General features: G+C 35.7%; 1 protein-coding gene across 1 annotated transcript; it reads left to right on the top strand.

The window, feature by feature from the left end:
• Positions 1 to 7,299: 7,299 nt before the first annotated feature.
• Positions 7,300 to 7,819, top strand: LOC131253894 (small ribosomal subunit protein uS8-like). Its single transcript, XM_058255009.1, has one exon. The coding sequence runs from the start codon at positions 7,374 to 7,376 to the stop codon at positions 7,764 to 7,766; it is 393 nt and encodes a 130-aa protein (XP_058110992.1). The 5' UTR covers positions 7,300 to 7,373; the 3' UTR covers positions 7,767 to 7,819.
• The last annotated feature ends 11,026 nt before the right edge of the window (positions 7,820 to 18,845 follow it).

Genomic DNA, 18,845 nt, shown 5'->3' with positions numbered 1-18,845 from the left:
ACATCATGGTGGGTCCCACATAAGTAGGTGACATCACTTTAGTAGCAATCTCGCTACTTAACCCATGCGTTGAATCCTCGAATAGAAGGTAGCTAATTGTGGGAACGGATTGGCTACTCCCCCTGCCACTGGCCCGGTGGCTGGTGGTCATTCATTTTTACATATAATTTTAAGGTTTTATCCAAAAATTAGAGGTATATAAATCTCAGATGAACCACACCATAGGAAAACAATAGTAATTGGATATCCACCATAAAAATTCTCCTAAGGCCCACTGTCCTATTTATTTGACATCCAATCTTTTGATTAGGTCAGACAGACCTAGATGAAAGGAAAAAACAAAGATCAACTTGATTCAAAACTTTTATGGCCCCAAAAAGGTTTTTAATGGTCGACGCTCATTCAACACTATTTCTGTAATGTGGTCCACTTGAGATTGTGAAATACCTCATTCTTTTTCTCAAACCATAAAATGATCTAGAAAAATAGATGAACGACATGGATGAAACACATACATCATGTTGGGGCCCATGGAGCACCGACCACCAGCCATTGGCTGGTGGCAAGGGGAGTAGCGAATCCAATTCCGCTGATTGTGTGGTGAGTAACTTACTATGTCAGCGTATTGAGTAAACTCTATGGAGTCCACCATGATTTTATGTATTTTATCCACTCCGTCCATAAATTTTACCAGATAATTTTAGGGCTCGAGACTAAAAATAAAGCATATACAATGTTCAAGTGGGCCACACCATACGAAACAACTGAATTGAATGTTTACCATTAAAAATTTCTCGGGGCTACAAAATTTTTGGATCAAGCTTATATTTGTGTTTTCTCTTCATCCATGCCTTTATGATCTTATGAACTGGTTGGATGACAAATAAACATCACTGTGGGGCCTAGTAAGGTTTCAACAGTGCAAATCATTATCTCCATTGTTTACAGCGGTATGATCCACTTGATATTTAGATATACTTTAATTTTGGGCTCAACCCCTTAAATTAGATGGAAAAACAGATGGATGGCCTAGATAGACAACATACATACAAGGTGGACCCAACTACTGTGAGAGCAAGAGCTTGCAGTAATCAGTATGCAATCCGATTTCCAAGCGAAATTGTTTTAATGTATTTAACAGCGTTATACTTTTTCTGAAATATAATTTTTTTCAATATATTTAAAAAATCTGATGATGTGGCACTTACAGTGATGTTGACCAATGAAAACGCTAGAGTCAGGGAGTTCTTAACTCCAGGAAATAGAGGATCCGCACTCCTTTTTTTTTTAATATATTAATTCTTTTTTATGAAAACTCTAACGTCGTTAGACGGTTTCGCTTGGAACTTAGATTGCATGTCGATCGGTGCGCACTTGCTCTTACTGTACTGAGTAAACTCAGTTGGGCCCACCTTGTATATGTATGTGGTCTATCTAGGCTGTCCATCCATTTTTCCATCTAAATTAAGGGGTTGAGCCCAAAATTCAAGTATATCAAAATATCAAGTGGATCATACCACTGTAAACAGTGGGGATAATGATTTCCAACGTTGAAACCTTACTAGGCCCCTTAGTGATGTTTATTTGTCATCCAACCTATGCATAAGATCATATAGGCATGGATGAAGAGAAAACACAAATATAAGCTACATCCAAAACTTTTATAGCCCCCGAGAAATTTTCAACGGTAAACGTTCAATTCAACTGTTTCCTATGGTGTGGTCCATTTGAACATTGTATATGTTTCTTTTTTGGTCTCAAGCATTAAAATTATCTAGTAAAATTGATGGATGGAGTGGATAAAATACATAAATCATGGTGAACCCCATAGAGTTTACTCGGTATGCTAATGTAGTGAGTTACTCACCATGCAATCAACTTCCTTCCATCTGGGGATTCATCGCATGGGGTGAGTAGCGAGATTTGCTACTAAAGTGATGTCGCCTAGTTACGTAGGTCCCACCATGATGTATGTTTAGTATCCACACTGTCCATCCATTTGGAGAGATCATTTTAGGCTGTGGGCCATAAAATGAATCAGATCCGAAACTCGAGTGGACCCCATCACATAAAACAGTGGAGAGAGTCACGCCCACCATTAAAAACTTCTACGAGTCACAAAAGTTTTTGATCAAGCTGATATTTATGTTTTCCCTTCTTGAATGTCTATGTTAACTTAAGGTCCACTGTGATTTTTATTTAAGTTTTCATATGGGGATTCAGTGCACAGGTTGAGTAGCGAGACTCGCTACTGAAGTGATGTTATGTAGTTATGTCACTCCCACCATGATATATATTTTGTATCCACATAGTCCATCCATTTTGAGAGATCATTTTAGGGCAGGAGCCAAAGAATGAATTAGATCCAAAACTTGAGTGGACCCTACCACAGAAAACAGTGAAGAGAGTACGCTCACCATTAAAAACTTCTAAGGGCCACAAAAGTTTAAGATCAAGCTGATATTTGTGTTTTCGCTTCTTTAATATCTGTGTTAACTTATGAACAGGTTAGATCTCAAATAAAACTCACAGTGGACCTTAGGAAGGCTTCAACAGTGATGTCACTCTCCTCACTATTTTCTATGGTGAGGTTCACTCCAGCTTTGGATCTACCTCATTCTTTTGATCATGCCCTAAAATGATCTCTCCAAATGGATGTACAGTGTGGATACAACAAATACATCATGGTGGGCCCCACAAAACTTGGTGGCATCACTTCAGTAGCGATTCTAGCTACTCAAGTGTCGGTAGCTAATCCGCCTCCAATTTCTTTCTTCTAAAATTTAATTAGGTCATGTCATCTCACAACAATTTTATAAGAGAAAAAAATTATAACGTCCTGGATTTTCACTGTTTTAAATTTCTAAAAATTCTTAATTTTTTTGTTAATGTAATTAACTTATATTATCACTTACTAACCATTAGCACTAAATGTTAGTTTATACATGGGTGATACTAGTAAAGAGCCACACAAGTCCGATTAATTAACCGTATGAAGCCAACGAATCTGTCCAATCACTTGAACATCAAGTTTAGCCTCATGATTTACTCACATAGGGCCTAAATCTAACCGACCCATTGCTAACTAATCAAGACAATCATAACTAAATTAAAGATCTAACTGAAGCCGAGTTAGATAAGGCCTGGATCTTGACTAATAGACCAAATCAACCCCGTTACTCTTTTAGTCTAAAACCGATAGTTTAGAGTAATCATGACCAAATCTCCATTTTCACTAGTTATAAATAGGCCACACTACGAACACAGTTAATCCAAACCCTAATAATTGCTCACGAGAAATCTCAGTACCTAATTCATTTTAGAAATGCTCCGATTTTCCGAACAATCTCTAAACCGCTCGTTGGTAGGCCACTAGTTTTAAAACTATAGAATAATATCCGTCTTACTGGGCTCGACGTCCATCGCGGGAGTCAGACCTAGGTACTGTCCAAAATCACTCAACTTGAGCCAAAGGACGAGCACATGAGAAGTGCAAATACCCTAAAGAAATAAGTTAAAACTTAAGTGAATTGGGTCATCCACACTTATGCAAAGTTGAGGATTTCAAACCATCGGTTTACGACCAAACTTCACATGTGGAGTAAGGATATTTTCCTTCTCATATCTGTATAGTTGTGGTGCCGATCGACCATCGGTGACCATCGAACAGACTACTAATCATATTTGTTGATCGACGCATCCAAATGGTGGACCAATCATATCCATACGTAAATCATCATTTGGGCTAAATATCCTATGGTATATATTAATATGTATACCCCATAGTGGGCCCTAGAGGTTAGAAAGACCCTCTCATAGGGCTAGTGTAGTAAAAACCTAGCTTTTGGGACCATTTACACCAAATCTACCACTATATAAGGATTTTATTTGGGCACCCCTCTCCCCATACGAATTTTTCCTAGAAGAAAGAAAGGGAGAAAGGGAGAAGAGAAAGAGGAGAAAAGAGGAGAAAGAGAGAGGGAGAGCTTGGAAGCATGAGGGTTTATGCACCTTCAACCTTTCATCTCCTTTATAACAATATTGTCCTTCATTAGTGTCGATTCGGCGACAATTAAAGGTAAGTATGGAGTATGTTTATAGGTTTAGGTCTTATGTTAAATTCCTTCCAAGTCTTACAAGCTTGTATGCTTATTTAGGCATTTCAACGATGATTTCCTAACACCATAACCCTACGGGCACCGTGAATCGAGCGGTTCGTCACAAGGTGCGGACTATTATCCTTAGGTGGCCTAGTACCAATTTTACTATGAGTTTAATGATTATAAATGTTAGGATAATGTGCTTGAGTATTCTAGAGAGAACCTAGCCAAGACCCTACATGGTAGGTCCCCCTAAATCCCATGAAATGAATAAGTGTTGTTTATTTGTTCTTGAACATGATTGGGTTTGATTTTGGTGTGGCATGTTCACCCTATCTATGATTTTACTAAATTTCATGACATGATTGAGTGTTGTTTATTTGCTCTTCAACATGATTAGGCTTGATTTGGTATGGTATGTTCATCTCATATGCGATCCTAGTATAACCCTTCTTGTGGCATGCATGATTGCATTAATCCTTGTTGTATGTTTGTCCTTTGAATGATGTGTACCTCGTGTTCTCCTATTTAACTCCACACAACACACATACACATTTATTTCATATTATTGTTAGTAGGTGTAATTGTAGAAAAATCTAAGTTTTATGTTTAATGTGTGAGTGCATGACTTCACTTGGGTTACAAAACAAATCCTGAATTGTTGGAATATTATTGAACATCATTAAATCCATGGGTTGGTCAAGGAACTGAGGTGCGAGAGGGTGATCCCGTTGGTAGGACCATCCTGCGTCTAAACCAGCGGATTTGGGCGGATGCGAATGGGCGATGTAGTTGGACTATATAGGTCGCTTGTACTCGATGTTGTCCATCACGTACTCACCTGAACTCGCATGGTTTAGTTCGCTTACTGACCAACCATGTTTGTTAGCCATGTTTGCTCATGCCTATATGGAACTTAGAATACCCTTCAACCACTGAAGCCTATTGATAACCATTTGAAACCGATCCACTAACTTGAGAGCTGGGTATGGTCGAATGAGATACTATGTCCGAGCTGTCGGCCTACGCTGGGGTGATGAGCCTCCCTGTATTGACCACGATTGATCCCTCTTCTCAGCAGTCCCCATGTGCTTGAAATAAGGGATGGAGAACCCAATAGGATTAACGATGGTGGGGTCATGGCCTTGCATGTTGAGGGGCCTTAGCCTCGCAACCAGTTGAGGGCAATGATACGTGGGGTGTACTAGTTTCCCTAATCTGCTGGATGAATGGAATTAACTAAATACTCGGCCAACATTATTCACGCATCGCATTAGCTAAGATTTGGCAACTTGGCAGTTGAGGTCACAATGAGGGAGTGTTAATCATGCGTATTCGTTAGACGGAGTCGCTCGAGGGAGTGTTGTTGCGAGGTCATGCATTATATCATAATACATGCATATGCATTAACATGACTAGTTAGAGATCTGTGAATGTATGCCTTTCATTAAATTCATCATATAATTGATGCTTATTGTAACTTAAGGGTAATAGTAATCACTGAGTTAGCTACTCACTCCCACTCTAGGACGGTGTTTTAAAACACTAACCAGACCCTTTACTAGATGCAAGTGAGGCGGAGTTCGACGAGCCGAGTGAGGTGAGCATGGATGAGGTTGGGGAGCTTCCCTACTTCCAAACTTTTGGTGGATCCTTTTAGTCTGAGTTCAGGCTATTGTGGGATATGGGTCAGGGCTCTAATTACTTTGGGACATGTATAGGTGGGACTAGTTCCCTACTTAGATGACTTGGGATTTGTGGTTTGGATATTTTATATTTAATGGCACTTGATATTGCTTTATGACTCACTTATGCTTCATGCCTTGTTAAACTCTCCATTGTTTATGAGATCATCCAAATGTAATTAAAATTTGAAGCCCATTAGGGCACCCGTTGCACCTGGGAATTTGGGAGCGGAGTTCTTACACGGCCCCTGAAAACTCGGGGTGTTACAAAAATATATTTACAAAATCTACTTAATTAACAAGGAATATTAGCTGCGACCCAGGATGAGTGATGTCCGTAGAATCCTCATCATGGGCCCACCTTGATCTATGCATTGTATATCTACACCATCTATTCGTTTTCTCATATTATTTTAAGACTCGACCAGAATTGGTACTTGTGATCGAGTTAAATTCAGTACAGATTAGTCCAGGACAGACCCAAACTCGGATTGTGTTAGGCATGCTGGACTTGGTACCGAGTCAGGTCAAGTTTGGGTTAGGCTTATTTCAAAATCAAATCGAGTCAGGTGTAACATCTTGGATTTTTTCTATTTTGGATTGTTAACAATCCTTAATTTAATTTTATTTTTAGAAATAACCCACGTCATCACTTACTAACCCTTGACGCTCGAGGTGAGCCTATACGTAGGTTATACCAGTAAAGAACTGTACAAATTCGATTAACCAATCGTATGAAGCCAATTAACCTGCCTGATCACTTAAACCTCTAGTCTAAACTCATGAATTGTTTATCTAGGGCCCAAATCTAACCGACCCATCACTGACTAATCAAGATAACCATAATTAAATTAAAGATCTACCCAAAGCTGAGCCAGCTATGACTCGGATCTTAACTAATGGACCAAGTCAACCTATTTACTCCTTTAGCCTAAGAACCAATAGCTTAGAGTGATCATTACCAAACATCATTTTTGCTAATTTTGAATAGGCCACACTGTGAACTTAGTTAATCCAGACCCTAACAGCTGCGCTCAAGAAATCTTCCTACCTAATTCATTCAAAAAATTCCCTGATTACCCGAATGAGTTCCAGAACACTCGTTAGTGGCCCACTAGTTTCGAAATTATAAAATAATATCCGTCTCACTAGGGTTAACTCCATCGCGAGTGGCGAACCAAGAAAGTGTCCAGAACTAGTCAACTTGGGCCAAAAGCCAAGTGCTTAAAATATGTGAATCCCTTATGCTAAAATCTGAAAACTTAAGTGAAATAGACCTTCTAATCTTTGGTGAAGTCGTGACATTCCAATCGTTGAATTGTAATCAAACTTGGGCCATGAGCCAGAGATATTTCCCTATTTATATCCATATAATTGGGACCCTAATCGAACATCAGTGACCATTGATCATAAATTGGGCTCATGCGATCAATTGACTCATCCGTTTACCACCAAACTTGGGACAACCCTTCATTTAACTATGGGACACCTATTCCACACTTCCTCCTAAAGTTGAGCCAAGTTGAGATTTTCTCTCCTCTTTTGGCTCTCTCTCCGCATCGGCAGGAGCTTTTGAGGATTAACAAGGATGGTGAGAGTTAACATCTTAAATGATGCTCTCAAAAGCATGTACAATGCTGAGAAGCGAGGAAAGAGACAAGTCATGATCAAGTCGTCCTCAAAAGTGATAATTAAGTTCTTTCTTGTCATGCAGAAGCATGGTTATATTGGTGAGTTCGAGTATGTTGATGACCATAGGTCTGGTAAAATAGTGGTTGAGTTGAACGGGAGATTGAACAAATGTGGAGTCATCAGTTCCCATTTTGATGTTGGTATCAAACAGATAGAGCCTTGGACTGCAAGGTTTCTCCGCTCCAGACAGTTCGGCTATATCGTGTTGACGACATCTGTAGGCATCATGGACCATGAGGAGGTGAGGAGAAAGAATGTCGGTGGTAAAGTCTTAGGCTTCTTTTACTAAATATTCTATCTAAGATAGGAATCATATATTTTTGGTTGTCGGTGAGGTTTTTTTTTGGGTCACAAAGACCCAAATGAAGAGAAAATACAAATATCAACTCGATCCAAAACTTTTGTAGCAACCAAGAAGCTTTTATATGGTGGGTGTCCAATCACCCTGTCATTTTGTCTAATAATTCTATAACTTTGTCTTGTGAAACCCCATCACTTGTCCTATAATCCTTGCATTTTGTTTAATGGAACTAGGTCACTTTGTCTGACAATCATGTTGTTTAGTAGAACGATGTTATTTTTTTCAATAACCTATTACTTTGTTTAGCAGAGCTCATCACTTTCTCGAATAACCCCATCGCTTTGTCCCACAACCTCGTCACTTTCCTATTGAAACACAATCACTTTGCCTATTGAAACACCATCACTTTGTTCAACGACCTCATCACTTGTATTATGGAACCCCGTTACTTTGTCTAGCAGAACCTCATCACTCTGTCCAATAATCTCATCACTTTATCTAATGGAACCCGTCACTTTTTCCAACAACCTTGTCACTGTCTCGTGGAACTCCATCAATTTGTTCGCCAACCTTGTCACTTCATCCTGTGGAACCCCGTCAATTTGTCTGCCAACCCTATCACTTAATCCTCTAGAATTCTGTCACTTTGTTGAGCAATCTCATCACTTTACCTAATAGAACCCTATCACTTTATTTAGGGAAACCCTGTCACTTTATTAAGCCACTACATGAAAATCCACTTTTACCGACAAAAAAATTCATCGCTAAAAGACCATTTTTCATAGGTAATGGGCTTTACCAATGAATCTCTTCATCGGTAAATTCATTGGTAAAAAACTGAGGGTAAAGTCTTTTACTGACAAAAAATTATATTGTCGGCAAAGGTAAGACTTTTACCGACGAAATTTTTTGTAGGTAAAAAATTTTGACAAAATTGTTACCAATGAATTTTTTCGTAGGTAAAAATGTTCACGAAACTTTTACCTACGAAAATTTTTGTAGGTAAAAAATTTGTCACGATTTTTTTGTAGGTAAAAATGTTCACGAAACTTTTACCTACGAAATTTTTGGTAGGAAAAAATGTTCACAAAACTTTTACCAACGAAATGTTTCGTAGGTAAAAAATATTTACAAAATTTTACTTGCGAAAGTTTTCGTAGGTAAAAACTGTGCAGTTTGTTTTTATTGGCATTGGTACGGCTTTTACCTACAAAATTATTCGTAGGTACAAGCGATCGCCTACGAAAGTTTTCGTAGGTAAAAATGTGGTTGAATCTTTTAACTACAAAATATTTCGTAGGTAAAAGTCTCTCTATTTTTTTTTTTATAATATTCCAAAAAAAATTCCTAATATACACCTGTTACAATATATTTCATCATATTCTTCATGATATACACCTGTTGTAATATATTTCATCATATTCACATTTACATCCATCTAAACAAAAACTATGTACATCCATCCAAACATAAACTACATCCATCCAAACACTAACAATCTTATCTACATCACATTCATCCATGCATAAATACATATAAGTTTAACATCATAAATAAAATACAAAAAATTATTCATAGCCTATTTCTTGGTGGGGCTCACAAAATTCAGTTTGGTCAACACATCGTCGAGGTTAGTGTGCACATATACCTAGGTCCTTACTCATGCCTTAATGGTAGATTCAAAATAGTTTCAATAGAAGGTCACAAGTTCAAGTACCCATTATGGCCGTAAGCGACTCTGGTGTGTGAGTGTGTTAAAAGAAAAAAGAAAGAAAGAAAATGCTGATTTATCTTTTGGGTTGAGCCTAATGGTACTTGGTGATTTCTCATCAAGTAGAAATTATTATTAGTTATTTTTAGAAAGGTGAGATTAGGCTACTTATAATTTTATTAACATAATAAAATGTCATACGTATATTTGAGCAAACACTACAAAATAAACAATCCTATGGAAAAAAGACAATGAAAAGAGAGAGAGAGAGAGAGAGAGAGAGAGAGAGAGAGAGAGAGAGAGAGAACATATGAGAGGTGATCCTTATCTCTTTTGATGGATTCAAGTTACATGTGCCCTACCCAACTTCCTATAAGGAGAAGTTATATGGGTCTTAGAATAATGTTGGTGACAAATCCACCTTGTCTATTAATATTATCATATTGTGTTAGGAGATGAATCTAAAAATGAGATAAATCCAAATCTCAAATAATCTATGCTATAAGAGATAGTGGAGATAGAAATAGATACATTGTGATGCTTGAGTTCAAGTATGCTTGTCAACAAAGCAAGATTTTCTTGTTTTGCCATGTGATTGGGCTACATTATTGTATACTACGTTTGATGCAGCAATGCTGGCAATGTTAATAATGACTAGGACTTACAGTCACAATGCAAGAAAATGAGAAATTTCTATTTATATCAATGGTAAGCAGAGGATATAGATTCGTGATACTCAAATGTCATCCAAATTGTCTATAAAGTCATTACCACTAAAATAAACTGAAAAAACATAAAATTTTGCTAATCCTAAACTCTTTTATCCCAAAGAAGGTTTGAATGTAGGCGTTCAATCTCTATTCTTATCTCTATTCTTATTTGCCATGTGATTAACTTGAGTATGGATTTACTTCATTTTTGGGCACATGTCCTAACATAAGCTTATAAAATTAAAAGACAATGAATTTCTCAAGAATATCAAAGTGAGCCCCACCTGGATTCCACCTTAGTGGGGAACACACGCAATTCGAATCCCCCTTTAACCACCTTCCATGCCTACAGAAGATGATAAAAATAATCATAATAAGAGACAATAACTAATGTCCTAACACGGTATGCAATTGAAATCATACAGGAAATAGGGTATGAATAATCTACTTGTATAAGGATGATTCTTTAAGATTACGTGTGGGCCCATTCAATCGGGTTCGGGTTCGGGATCGGGTTTAGGTTTGGGTTTTCAAGTTTAGGCTTAGGTTTAGGTGAGGGAGTTGAGATTAGGATTAGGTGTAGGTTTAGGTTTAAGGATTTGAGAATACATTTAGGTTTTAGGTTTAGGTTTAGATTTTAGGTTTAGGTTAAGGTTATAGGTTTAAGTTTAGGTTATAAGTTTAGGTTTAGGTTAGGTTATAGGTTAAGGTTTAGGTTATAGGTTATAGGTTTAGGTTATAGGTATAGGTTTAGGTTAATGTTGTAGGTTATAGGTTTAAGTTATAGGTTTATGTTAATGTTGTAGGTCATAGGTTTAGGTATAGGTTAAGGTTATACGTTATAGGTTATAGGTTATAGGTTATAGGTTATAACTTTAGGGAATTGAGAATAGATTAAGCTTTAGGTTTAGGAAATCGTGTTTCGGTTCGGGATCGGGTTTATGTTTGGGTTTTCAAGTTTAGGTTTAGGTTTAGGTTAGGGAGTTGAGATTAGGATTAGGTGTAGGTTTAGGTTTAGGGATTTGAGAATACATTTAGGTTCTAAGTTTAGGTTTGGGTTATAGGTTATAGGTTATAGGTTTAGGTTATATGTTTAGGTTTAGGTTATAGGTATAGGTTTAGGTTAATGTTGTATGTTATAGGTTTAGGTTTTAGGTTATAGGTTATAGGTTTAGGTTATAGGTATAGGTTTAGGTTAATGTTGTTGGTTATAGGTTTAGGTTATAGGTTTAGGTTTAGGTTTTAGGTTTATGTTAAGGTTTAGGTTAAGGTTATAGGTTTAGGTTTAGGTTTAGGTTAAGGTTTAGGTTTTGGTTATAGGTTATAAGTTATAGGTTTAGGAAATTGAGAATAGGTTAAGGTTTAGGCTTAGGAAATTGGGTTCGGGTTCGGGATCGGGTTTAGGTTTGGGTTTTCGAGTTTAGGTTTAGGTTTAGGTTAGGGAGTTGAAATTAGTTTAGGTGTAGGATTAGGTTTAGGGATTTGAGAATACATTTAGGTTTTAGGTTTAGATTTAGATTTTAAGTTTAGGTTAAGGTTATAGGTTTAGGTTATACGTTATAGGTTATAGGTTATCGGTTATAGCTTTAGGGAATCGAGAATAGGTTAAGGTTTAGGTTTAGGAAATCGGGTTCGGGTTCGGGTTCGGGATCGGGTTTAGGTTTGGATTTTTAAGTTTAGGTTTAGGTTAAGGTTAAGGTTAAGGTTATAGGTTATAGGTTATAGGTTTAGGTTTAGCGAATTAAGAATAGGATAAGGCTTAGGTTTAGGAAATCGGGTTCGGGTTTGGGAACGGGTTTAGGTTTGAGTTTTCAAGATTAGGTTTAGGTTTAGGTTAGGGAGTTCAGATTAGGATTAAGTGTAGGTTTAGGTTTAGGGAGTTGAGAATACATTTAGGTTTTAGGATTAGGTTTAGGTTTTAGGTTTAGGTTAAGGTTATAGGTTTAGCTTTAGGTATAGGTTTAGGTTATAGGTTATAGCTTTAGAGAATTGCGAATAGCTTAAGGTTTAGGTTTAGGAAATCAGGTTCGGGTTCGGGATCGGGTTTAGTTTTGGGTTTTCAAGTTTAGGTTTAGGTTTAGGTTAGGTCGTTGAGACTAGGATTAGGTGTAGGTTTAGGTTTAAGGATTTGAGAATACATTTAGGTTTTAGGTTTAGGTTTCGGTTTTAGGTTATAGGTTTAGGTTATAAGTTTAGGTTTAGGTTTTAGATTTAAGTTAAGGTTAGGTTATATGTTATAAGTTTAGGTTATAAGTTATAGGTTAAGGTTTAGGTTATAGGTTTTGGTTTTGGTTTAGGTTATAGGTTTTGGGATTTGAGAATAGGTTTAGGTTTAGGTTTTGGGTTAGATCCAAAGCTCAAGTGGACCTCAAAATGAATGGGGGCCACAAAAGTTTTCGATCAAGCTAATATTTGTGTTATTCCTTCTTCAAGTCTAGGTCTGTGTGAACTTACCAATTAGTTGGATCTCAAATAATCACCTTGGTGGGTCCTAGGAAGGAATCAACGGTTGGGGGTACTGTCCCCACCATGATGTTTAGTTTTAGGTATTAGTTTTAGGTGTAGGTTTAGGTTTAGGGTTATACTAGGGTCTTCTCCATCAATTTCGAGCTAATACATAAACACGGGCTTGTCCAAATGGCCAGGTCACTCCAATGCTGTCTATAGAAAATGGACAGCTTTATCATGGTCATAACAGTGGTTCCCACCTTCCAGGGACCCCACCTAACATCCGGAGAGCTCCGATGCACATCCGGGTTTGCTCCATCAATTCTGAGCTAATACATAAACACGAGCCTGTCCAAATGGTCAGGCCACTCCAATGCTGTCCATAGGAAATGGACAGCTTCATCATGGTTATAACAGAGGTTCCCACCTTCCAGGGACTCCCTCTCAACATCCAAATAGATCTGACGCACATCCGAGTCTATCCATAAGGTTTGCAAGGACCATTTTAGGCAACAGAAGGCAATAAAACAATATACACATTTTATCTTCATACTGAGAACAGAAATACAATGCTAAGTAAACAAACATTTCTAACAAACTTTTATGTGAAAGAAAAGCTCTAGAATGCAATATCTTAAAGTCAAATAAAAGACTTTAATTGATATTTTATTATCCCCGTACTTTGATGGGCGCAGGACAACTTTTGCTAAAGCAAGCCTTACACAGGTCTTGTCCATAGTACTGGAAGATGAGAAAGTCCTCATGAATAATGCTACTGCAGCTACCTAAAACAAGAGATTTAATTCATATGCGAATGATAAATGTAAAATGAAGACAAGGATGCCCATTGCTAAGAGATGAAAAAGTTTGTCATGTTAATAGGCCTACAAATACCTTGAAAGTTAGAGAAAGTATGTTTTTTTAGGATTTTCTAAAGGTTTTCTATGATAGGCTGTAGATGAGCATGTTAAGAGGTAAAAAGCTTTTCGCCAATGGGTTTTATGTTTTTAGTTTTTTGGGAGAGGACTAACTATGATAGGCTTCACTAATAGAAATGAAGTTTTTGATAAGGCCATAAAACCTTGATGATAGAAAAAAACCAAATATGTTATGGAAAATGGATAAACAACCTAGATATAAGATACATGCAACAAGGTGGGCTCCATGGTAGGGGCCGCACCATTGTGGATGAGGTTGGGGCGCACCTAATCCACTCCGAAGCAGATTGCTTACTGAGTTATTTTTATCAATCCAACCATCTATTTTATTAGGGCTTGAGATCGAAAATAAGGCATATTCAAAGATCAAGTAGACAATAGCACACGACACAATGTGAATAATGATTTCCACTATTGAATCCTACTTAAGGGTCACAATGATGTTTATTTGTTATCTAACTTGTTCATAAGCTCACACAGACATGAATGAATGGAAAACACAACTACCAGCTTAAATCCATTCATAAGCTCACACAAACATGAATGAAGGGAAAACACAACTACTATCTTAGATCCATCATTACAAGAAATATGGTTTTTACCGACGAAATTTTTTTCGTCGGTAAAAAGGATTTTTACTGACGAAAATAATTTTCATCGGTAAAAGTTTACTTTTACCAACGAAATTGTAAATTCATAGGTAAAATTCCCTTTTACCGATGAAAATTTGCGTCGGTAAAGGTTGTTTTCAATTTTTGAAAAAAAATCGAAAGGTTTACTTTTATCGACAAAAATTTTCGTCGGTAAAGGTTGTTTTAAATTTTTGAAAAAAAAAATCAAAAAGTTTACTTTTACCTACGAAAATTTTTGTAGGTAAAAAACGTGGATGAGACTTTTACCTACGAAACTTTTCGTCGGTAAAGGTTGTTTTCAATTTTTGAAAAAAAAAAATTCAAAAAGTTTATTTTTATCGACGTAATTGTAAATTCGTAGGTAAAAGTCCCTTTTACCGACGAATATTTTTGTCAGTAAAGATGGTTTGAAATTTTTGAAAATTTTTTTGAAAGATTTACTTTTACTGACATAAATTTTCATCGGTAAAGGTTGTTTTAAATTTTTTTAAAAAAATTCAAAAAGTTTACTTTTACCTACAAAATGTTTCGTAGGTAAAAAACGTGGATGAGACTTTTACCTACGAAAATGTTTATCGATAAAGGTTGTTTTCAATTTTTGGTAAAAAATTTGAAAAGTTTATTTTTACCGACATAATTGTAAATTCGTAGGCAAATGTTCCTTTTACCGTAGGTAAAGGTTGTTTTCAATTTTTGAAAAAAAATTCGAAAGGTTTACTTTTACCGACACAAATTTTCATCGGTAAAGGTTGTTTTAAATTTTTGAAATTTTTTTTGAAAAGTTTACTTTTACCTATGAAAAGTTTCGTAGGTAAAAAAATGTTGATGAGACTTTTACCTACGACTATTTTCGTCGGTAAAGTTTGTTTTCAATTTTTGAAAAAAATTTGAAAAGTTTACTTTTACTGACGAAAATTTTCGTTGGTAAAGGTTGTTTTAAATTTTTGAAAAAGATTCGAAAAGTTTACTTTTACCTATGAAAATATTCGTCGGTAAATGTTGTTTTCAATTTTTGAAAAAGAATTTCAAAAAGTTTACTTTTACCGATGAAATTATAATTTTGTAGGTAAAAGCCATCTTTACTGATGAAACTTTTTGTCAGCAAAGGTTGGTTTAAATTTTTGAAAAGAATTTGAAAAGTTTACATTTACCGACGAAAAGTGTCGTCGGTAAATGTTGTTTTGATTTTTTGAAAAAAAAAATTGAAAAGTTTACTTTTACTGATGAAAATATTCGTCGGTAAAGGATTTTTTGATTTTTTGAAAAAAAGTTGGAAAAGTTTACTTTTACCAACGAAATGTTTCATCGGTAAAGGTGGTTTTAAATTTTTGAAAAAAATTTGAAAAGTTTACTTTTACCTACGAAAATTTTTGTAGGTAAAAGACGTGGATGAGACTTTTACCAACGAAATGTGTCGTAGGTAAAAAAGTGGATGAGACTTTTACCTACGAAATATTTCATAGGTAAAAGTCTTTTTTTTACACCTGTTATAATATATTCATCCTGATATACACCTGTTATATAATATATTTCATCATATTCACATTCACATCCATCTAAACCTAAACTACGTAAATCCATCCAAACATAAACTGCATTCATCCAAACATAAATTGTATCCATCTAAATACAAATAATCTTATCCACATCACATTCATCCATGCATAAATACATATAAGTTTAACATCATAAATAAAATATAAAAAATTATTCATAGCTTATTTCCTGGTGGGGCTCACAAAATTCAATGTAGTGAACACATCGCCGACTGTGCACACACACCTAGGTCCTTACTCATGCTTTCATGGTAGACTCAAAATAGTTTCAATACAAGGTTACAAGTTCGAGTACCCACTATGGCCGTAAGCGACTCCAATGTGTGAGTGTGTGTTAAAAGAAAAAGAAAGAAAGAAAATGCTAATTTATCTTTTGGGTTGAGCCTAATGGTACTTGGTCATTTCTCATCAGGTAGAAATTATTATTAGTTATTTTTAGAAAGGTGAGGTTAGGCTAGTTATAATTATATTAACATGATAAAATGTTGTACGTATATTTGAGCAGACACCACAAAATAAACACTCCTATGGAAAAAAAAAATAAATGAAAAGAGAGAACATATGAGAGGTGATCCTTATCCACTTTGATGGATTCAAGCTGTATGTGTCCTACCCAACTTCCTATAAGGAGAAGTTATATGGGTCTTGGAATAATGTTGGTGACAAATCCACCTTGTCTATTAATATTATCATATTATGTTAGGACATGACTCTAAAAATGAGATAAATCCAAATCTTAAATAATCTATGCTATAAGAGATAGTGGAGATCGAAATAGATGCATTGTGATGCTTGAGTTCGATTATACTTGCCAACAAAGCAAGATTTTCTTATTTGTTGCCATGTGATTGGGCTACAATATTATTACATCAATTGGGTTCGGGTTCGGAATCGGGTTTAGGTTTGGGTTTTCAAGTTTAGGTTTAGGTTGAGGTTAGGAAGTTGAGATTAGGATTAGGTGTAGGTTTATGTTTAGGGATTTGAGAATATATTTAGGTTTTAGCTTTAGGTTTAGGTTTTAGCTTATAGGTTTAGGTTCGGTTTTAGGTTTAGGTTAAGGTTAGGTTATAGGTTATAAGTTTAGGTTATAGGTTATAGGTTATAGGTTATGGTTTAGGTTATAGGTTTTGGTTTAGGTTAAGGTTATAGGTTTAGGTTTAGGTTAAGGTATAGGTTATATGTTATAGGTTATAGCTTTAGGGAATTGAGAATAGGTTAAGGTTTAGGTTTAGGAAATCGGGTTCGGGTTCGGGTTCAGGATCGGGTTTAGGTTTGGGTTTTCAAGTTTAGGTTTAGGTTTAGGTTAGGGAGTTGAGATTAGGATTACGTGTAGGTTTAGGTTTAGGGATTTGAGAATACATTTAGGTTTTAGGTTTAGGTTTAGGTTTTAGTTTATAGGTTTAGGTTTAGGTTTTAGGTTTAGGTTAAGGTTAAGGTTAGGTTATTGGCTATATGTTTAGGTTATAGGTTATAGGTTAAGGTTTAGGTCAGAGGTTTTAGTTTAGGTTTAGGTTATAGGTTTTAGTTTAGGTTAAGGTTTAGGTTTAGGTTATAGGTTTAGGTTTAGGTTTAGGTTTAGGTTATAAGTTATAGCTTTAGGGAATTGAGAATAGGTTAAGGTTTAGGTTTAGGAAATCGGGTTCGAGTTCGGGATAGGGTTTAGGTTTGGGTTTTCAAGTTTAGGTTTAGGTTTAGGTTGGGGAGTTGAGATTAGGATTAGGTGTAGGTTTAGGTTTATGGAATTGAGAATACATTTAGGTTTTAGGTTTAGGTTTAGGTTTTAGGTTATAAGTTTAGGTTTAGGCTATATGTTATAGGTTATAGGTTAAGGTTTAGGTCATATGTTTTGGTTTAGGTTAAGGTTATAAGTTTAGGTTTAGGTTAAGGTTTAGGTTTAGGTTATAGGTTCAAGTTATAGCTTTAGGGAATTGAGAATAGGTTAAGGTTTAGGTTTAGGAAATTGAGTTCGGGTTCGGGATCGGGTTTAGGTTTGGGTTTTGAAGTTTAGGTTTAGGTTTAGGTTAGGGAGTTCAGATTAGGATTAGGTGTAGGTTTAGGTTTAGGGATTTGGGAATACATTTAGGCTTTAGGTTATAGGTTTAGGTTTTAGGTTTAGGTTAAGGTTAAGGTTAGGTTATAGGTTATAGGTTATAAGTTTATGTTATAGGTTATAGGTTATAGGTTAAGGTAATAGGTTAAGGTTTAGGTTAAGGTTATAGGTTTAGGTTTAGGTTTAGGTTTAGGTTATAGGTTTAGGTTATAAGTTATAGCTTTAGGGAATTGAGAATAGGTTAAAGATTAGGTTCAGCAAATCGTGTTCGGGTTTGGGATCGGGTTTAGGTTTGGGTTTTCAAGTTTAGGTTTGGGTTTTTAAGTTTAGGTTTAAGTTTAGGTTAGGGAGTTGAGATTAGGATTAGGTGTAGGTTTAGGTTTAGGGATTTGAGAATACATTTAGGTTTTAGGTTTAGGTTTAGGTTTTAGGTTTAGGTTATAGGTTTAGGTTGTAGGTTTAGGTTTAGGGAATTGAGTTTAGGTTATATGTTATATGTTTAGGTTATTGGTTTAGGTTATAGGTTATGTGTTATAGGTTAAGGTTAGCTTATAGGTTAAGGTTTAAGTTTAGGTTATAGGTTTTGGGATTTGAGAATAGGTTTAGGTTATGAGTATAGGTTTAGGTTATTGTTGTAGATTATAGGTTTAGGTTATAAGTTTATATTAATGTTGTAGGTTATAGGTTTATGTTTAGGTTTAGGTATTTGAGAATACATTTATGTTTTAGGTTTTACGTTTAGGTTAAAGTTACAGGTTTAGGTTTAGGTTTAAGTTTAGGTTATAAGAGTAGGTTATAGGTTTAGGTTTAGGTTAGTTTATAGGTTAAGGTTTAGGGAATTGAGAATAAGTTAAGGAAATCGGGTTTGGGTTCAGGTTTGGGTTCGGGTTTGGGTTTGGGTTTTCAAGTTTAGGTTTAGGTTAAGGAGTTGAGATTAGGATTAGGTTTAGGTTTAGGTTTTGGGATTTGAGAATAGATTTAGGTTTTAGGTTTAGGTTAAGGTTATTGGTTTATGTTATAGG

This window comes from Magnolia sinica, chromosome 8 (assembly GCF_029962835.1).
Source record: "Magnolia sinica isolate HGM2019 chromosome 8, MsV1, whole genome shotgun sequence".
Classification (NCBI taxonomy): Eukaryota; Viridiplantae; Streptophyta; class Magnoliopsida; order Magnoliales; family Magnoliaceae; genus Magnolia; species Magnolia sinica.
This window is presented reverse-complemented; position numbering and strand designations above follow the sequence as displayed.

Coding starts and splice junctions, on each gene's coding strand:
- LOC131253894 (XM_058255009.1), top strand. CDS start 7,374: ATGGTGAGAGTTAACATCTTAAATGATGCTCTCAAAAGCATGTACAAT.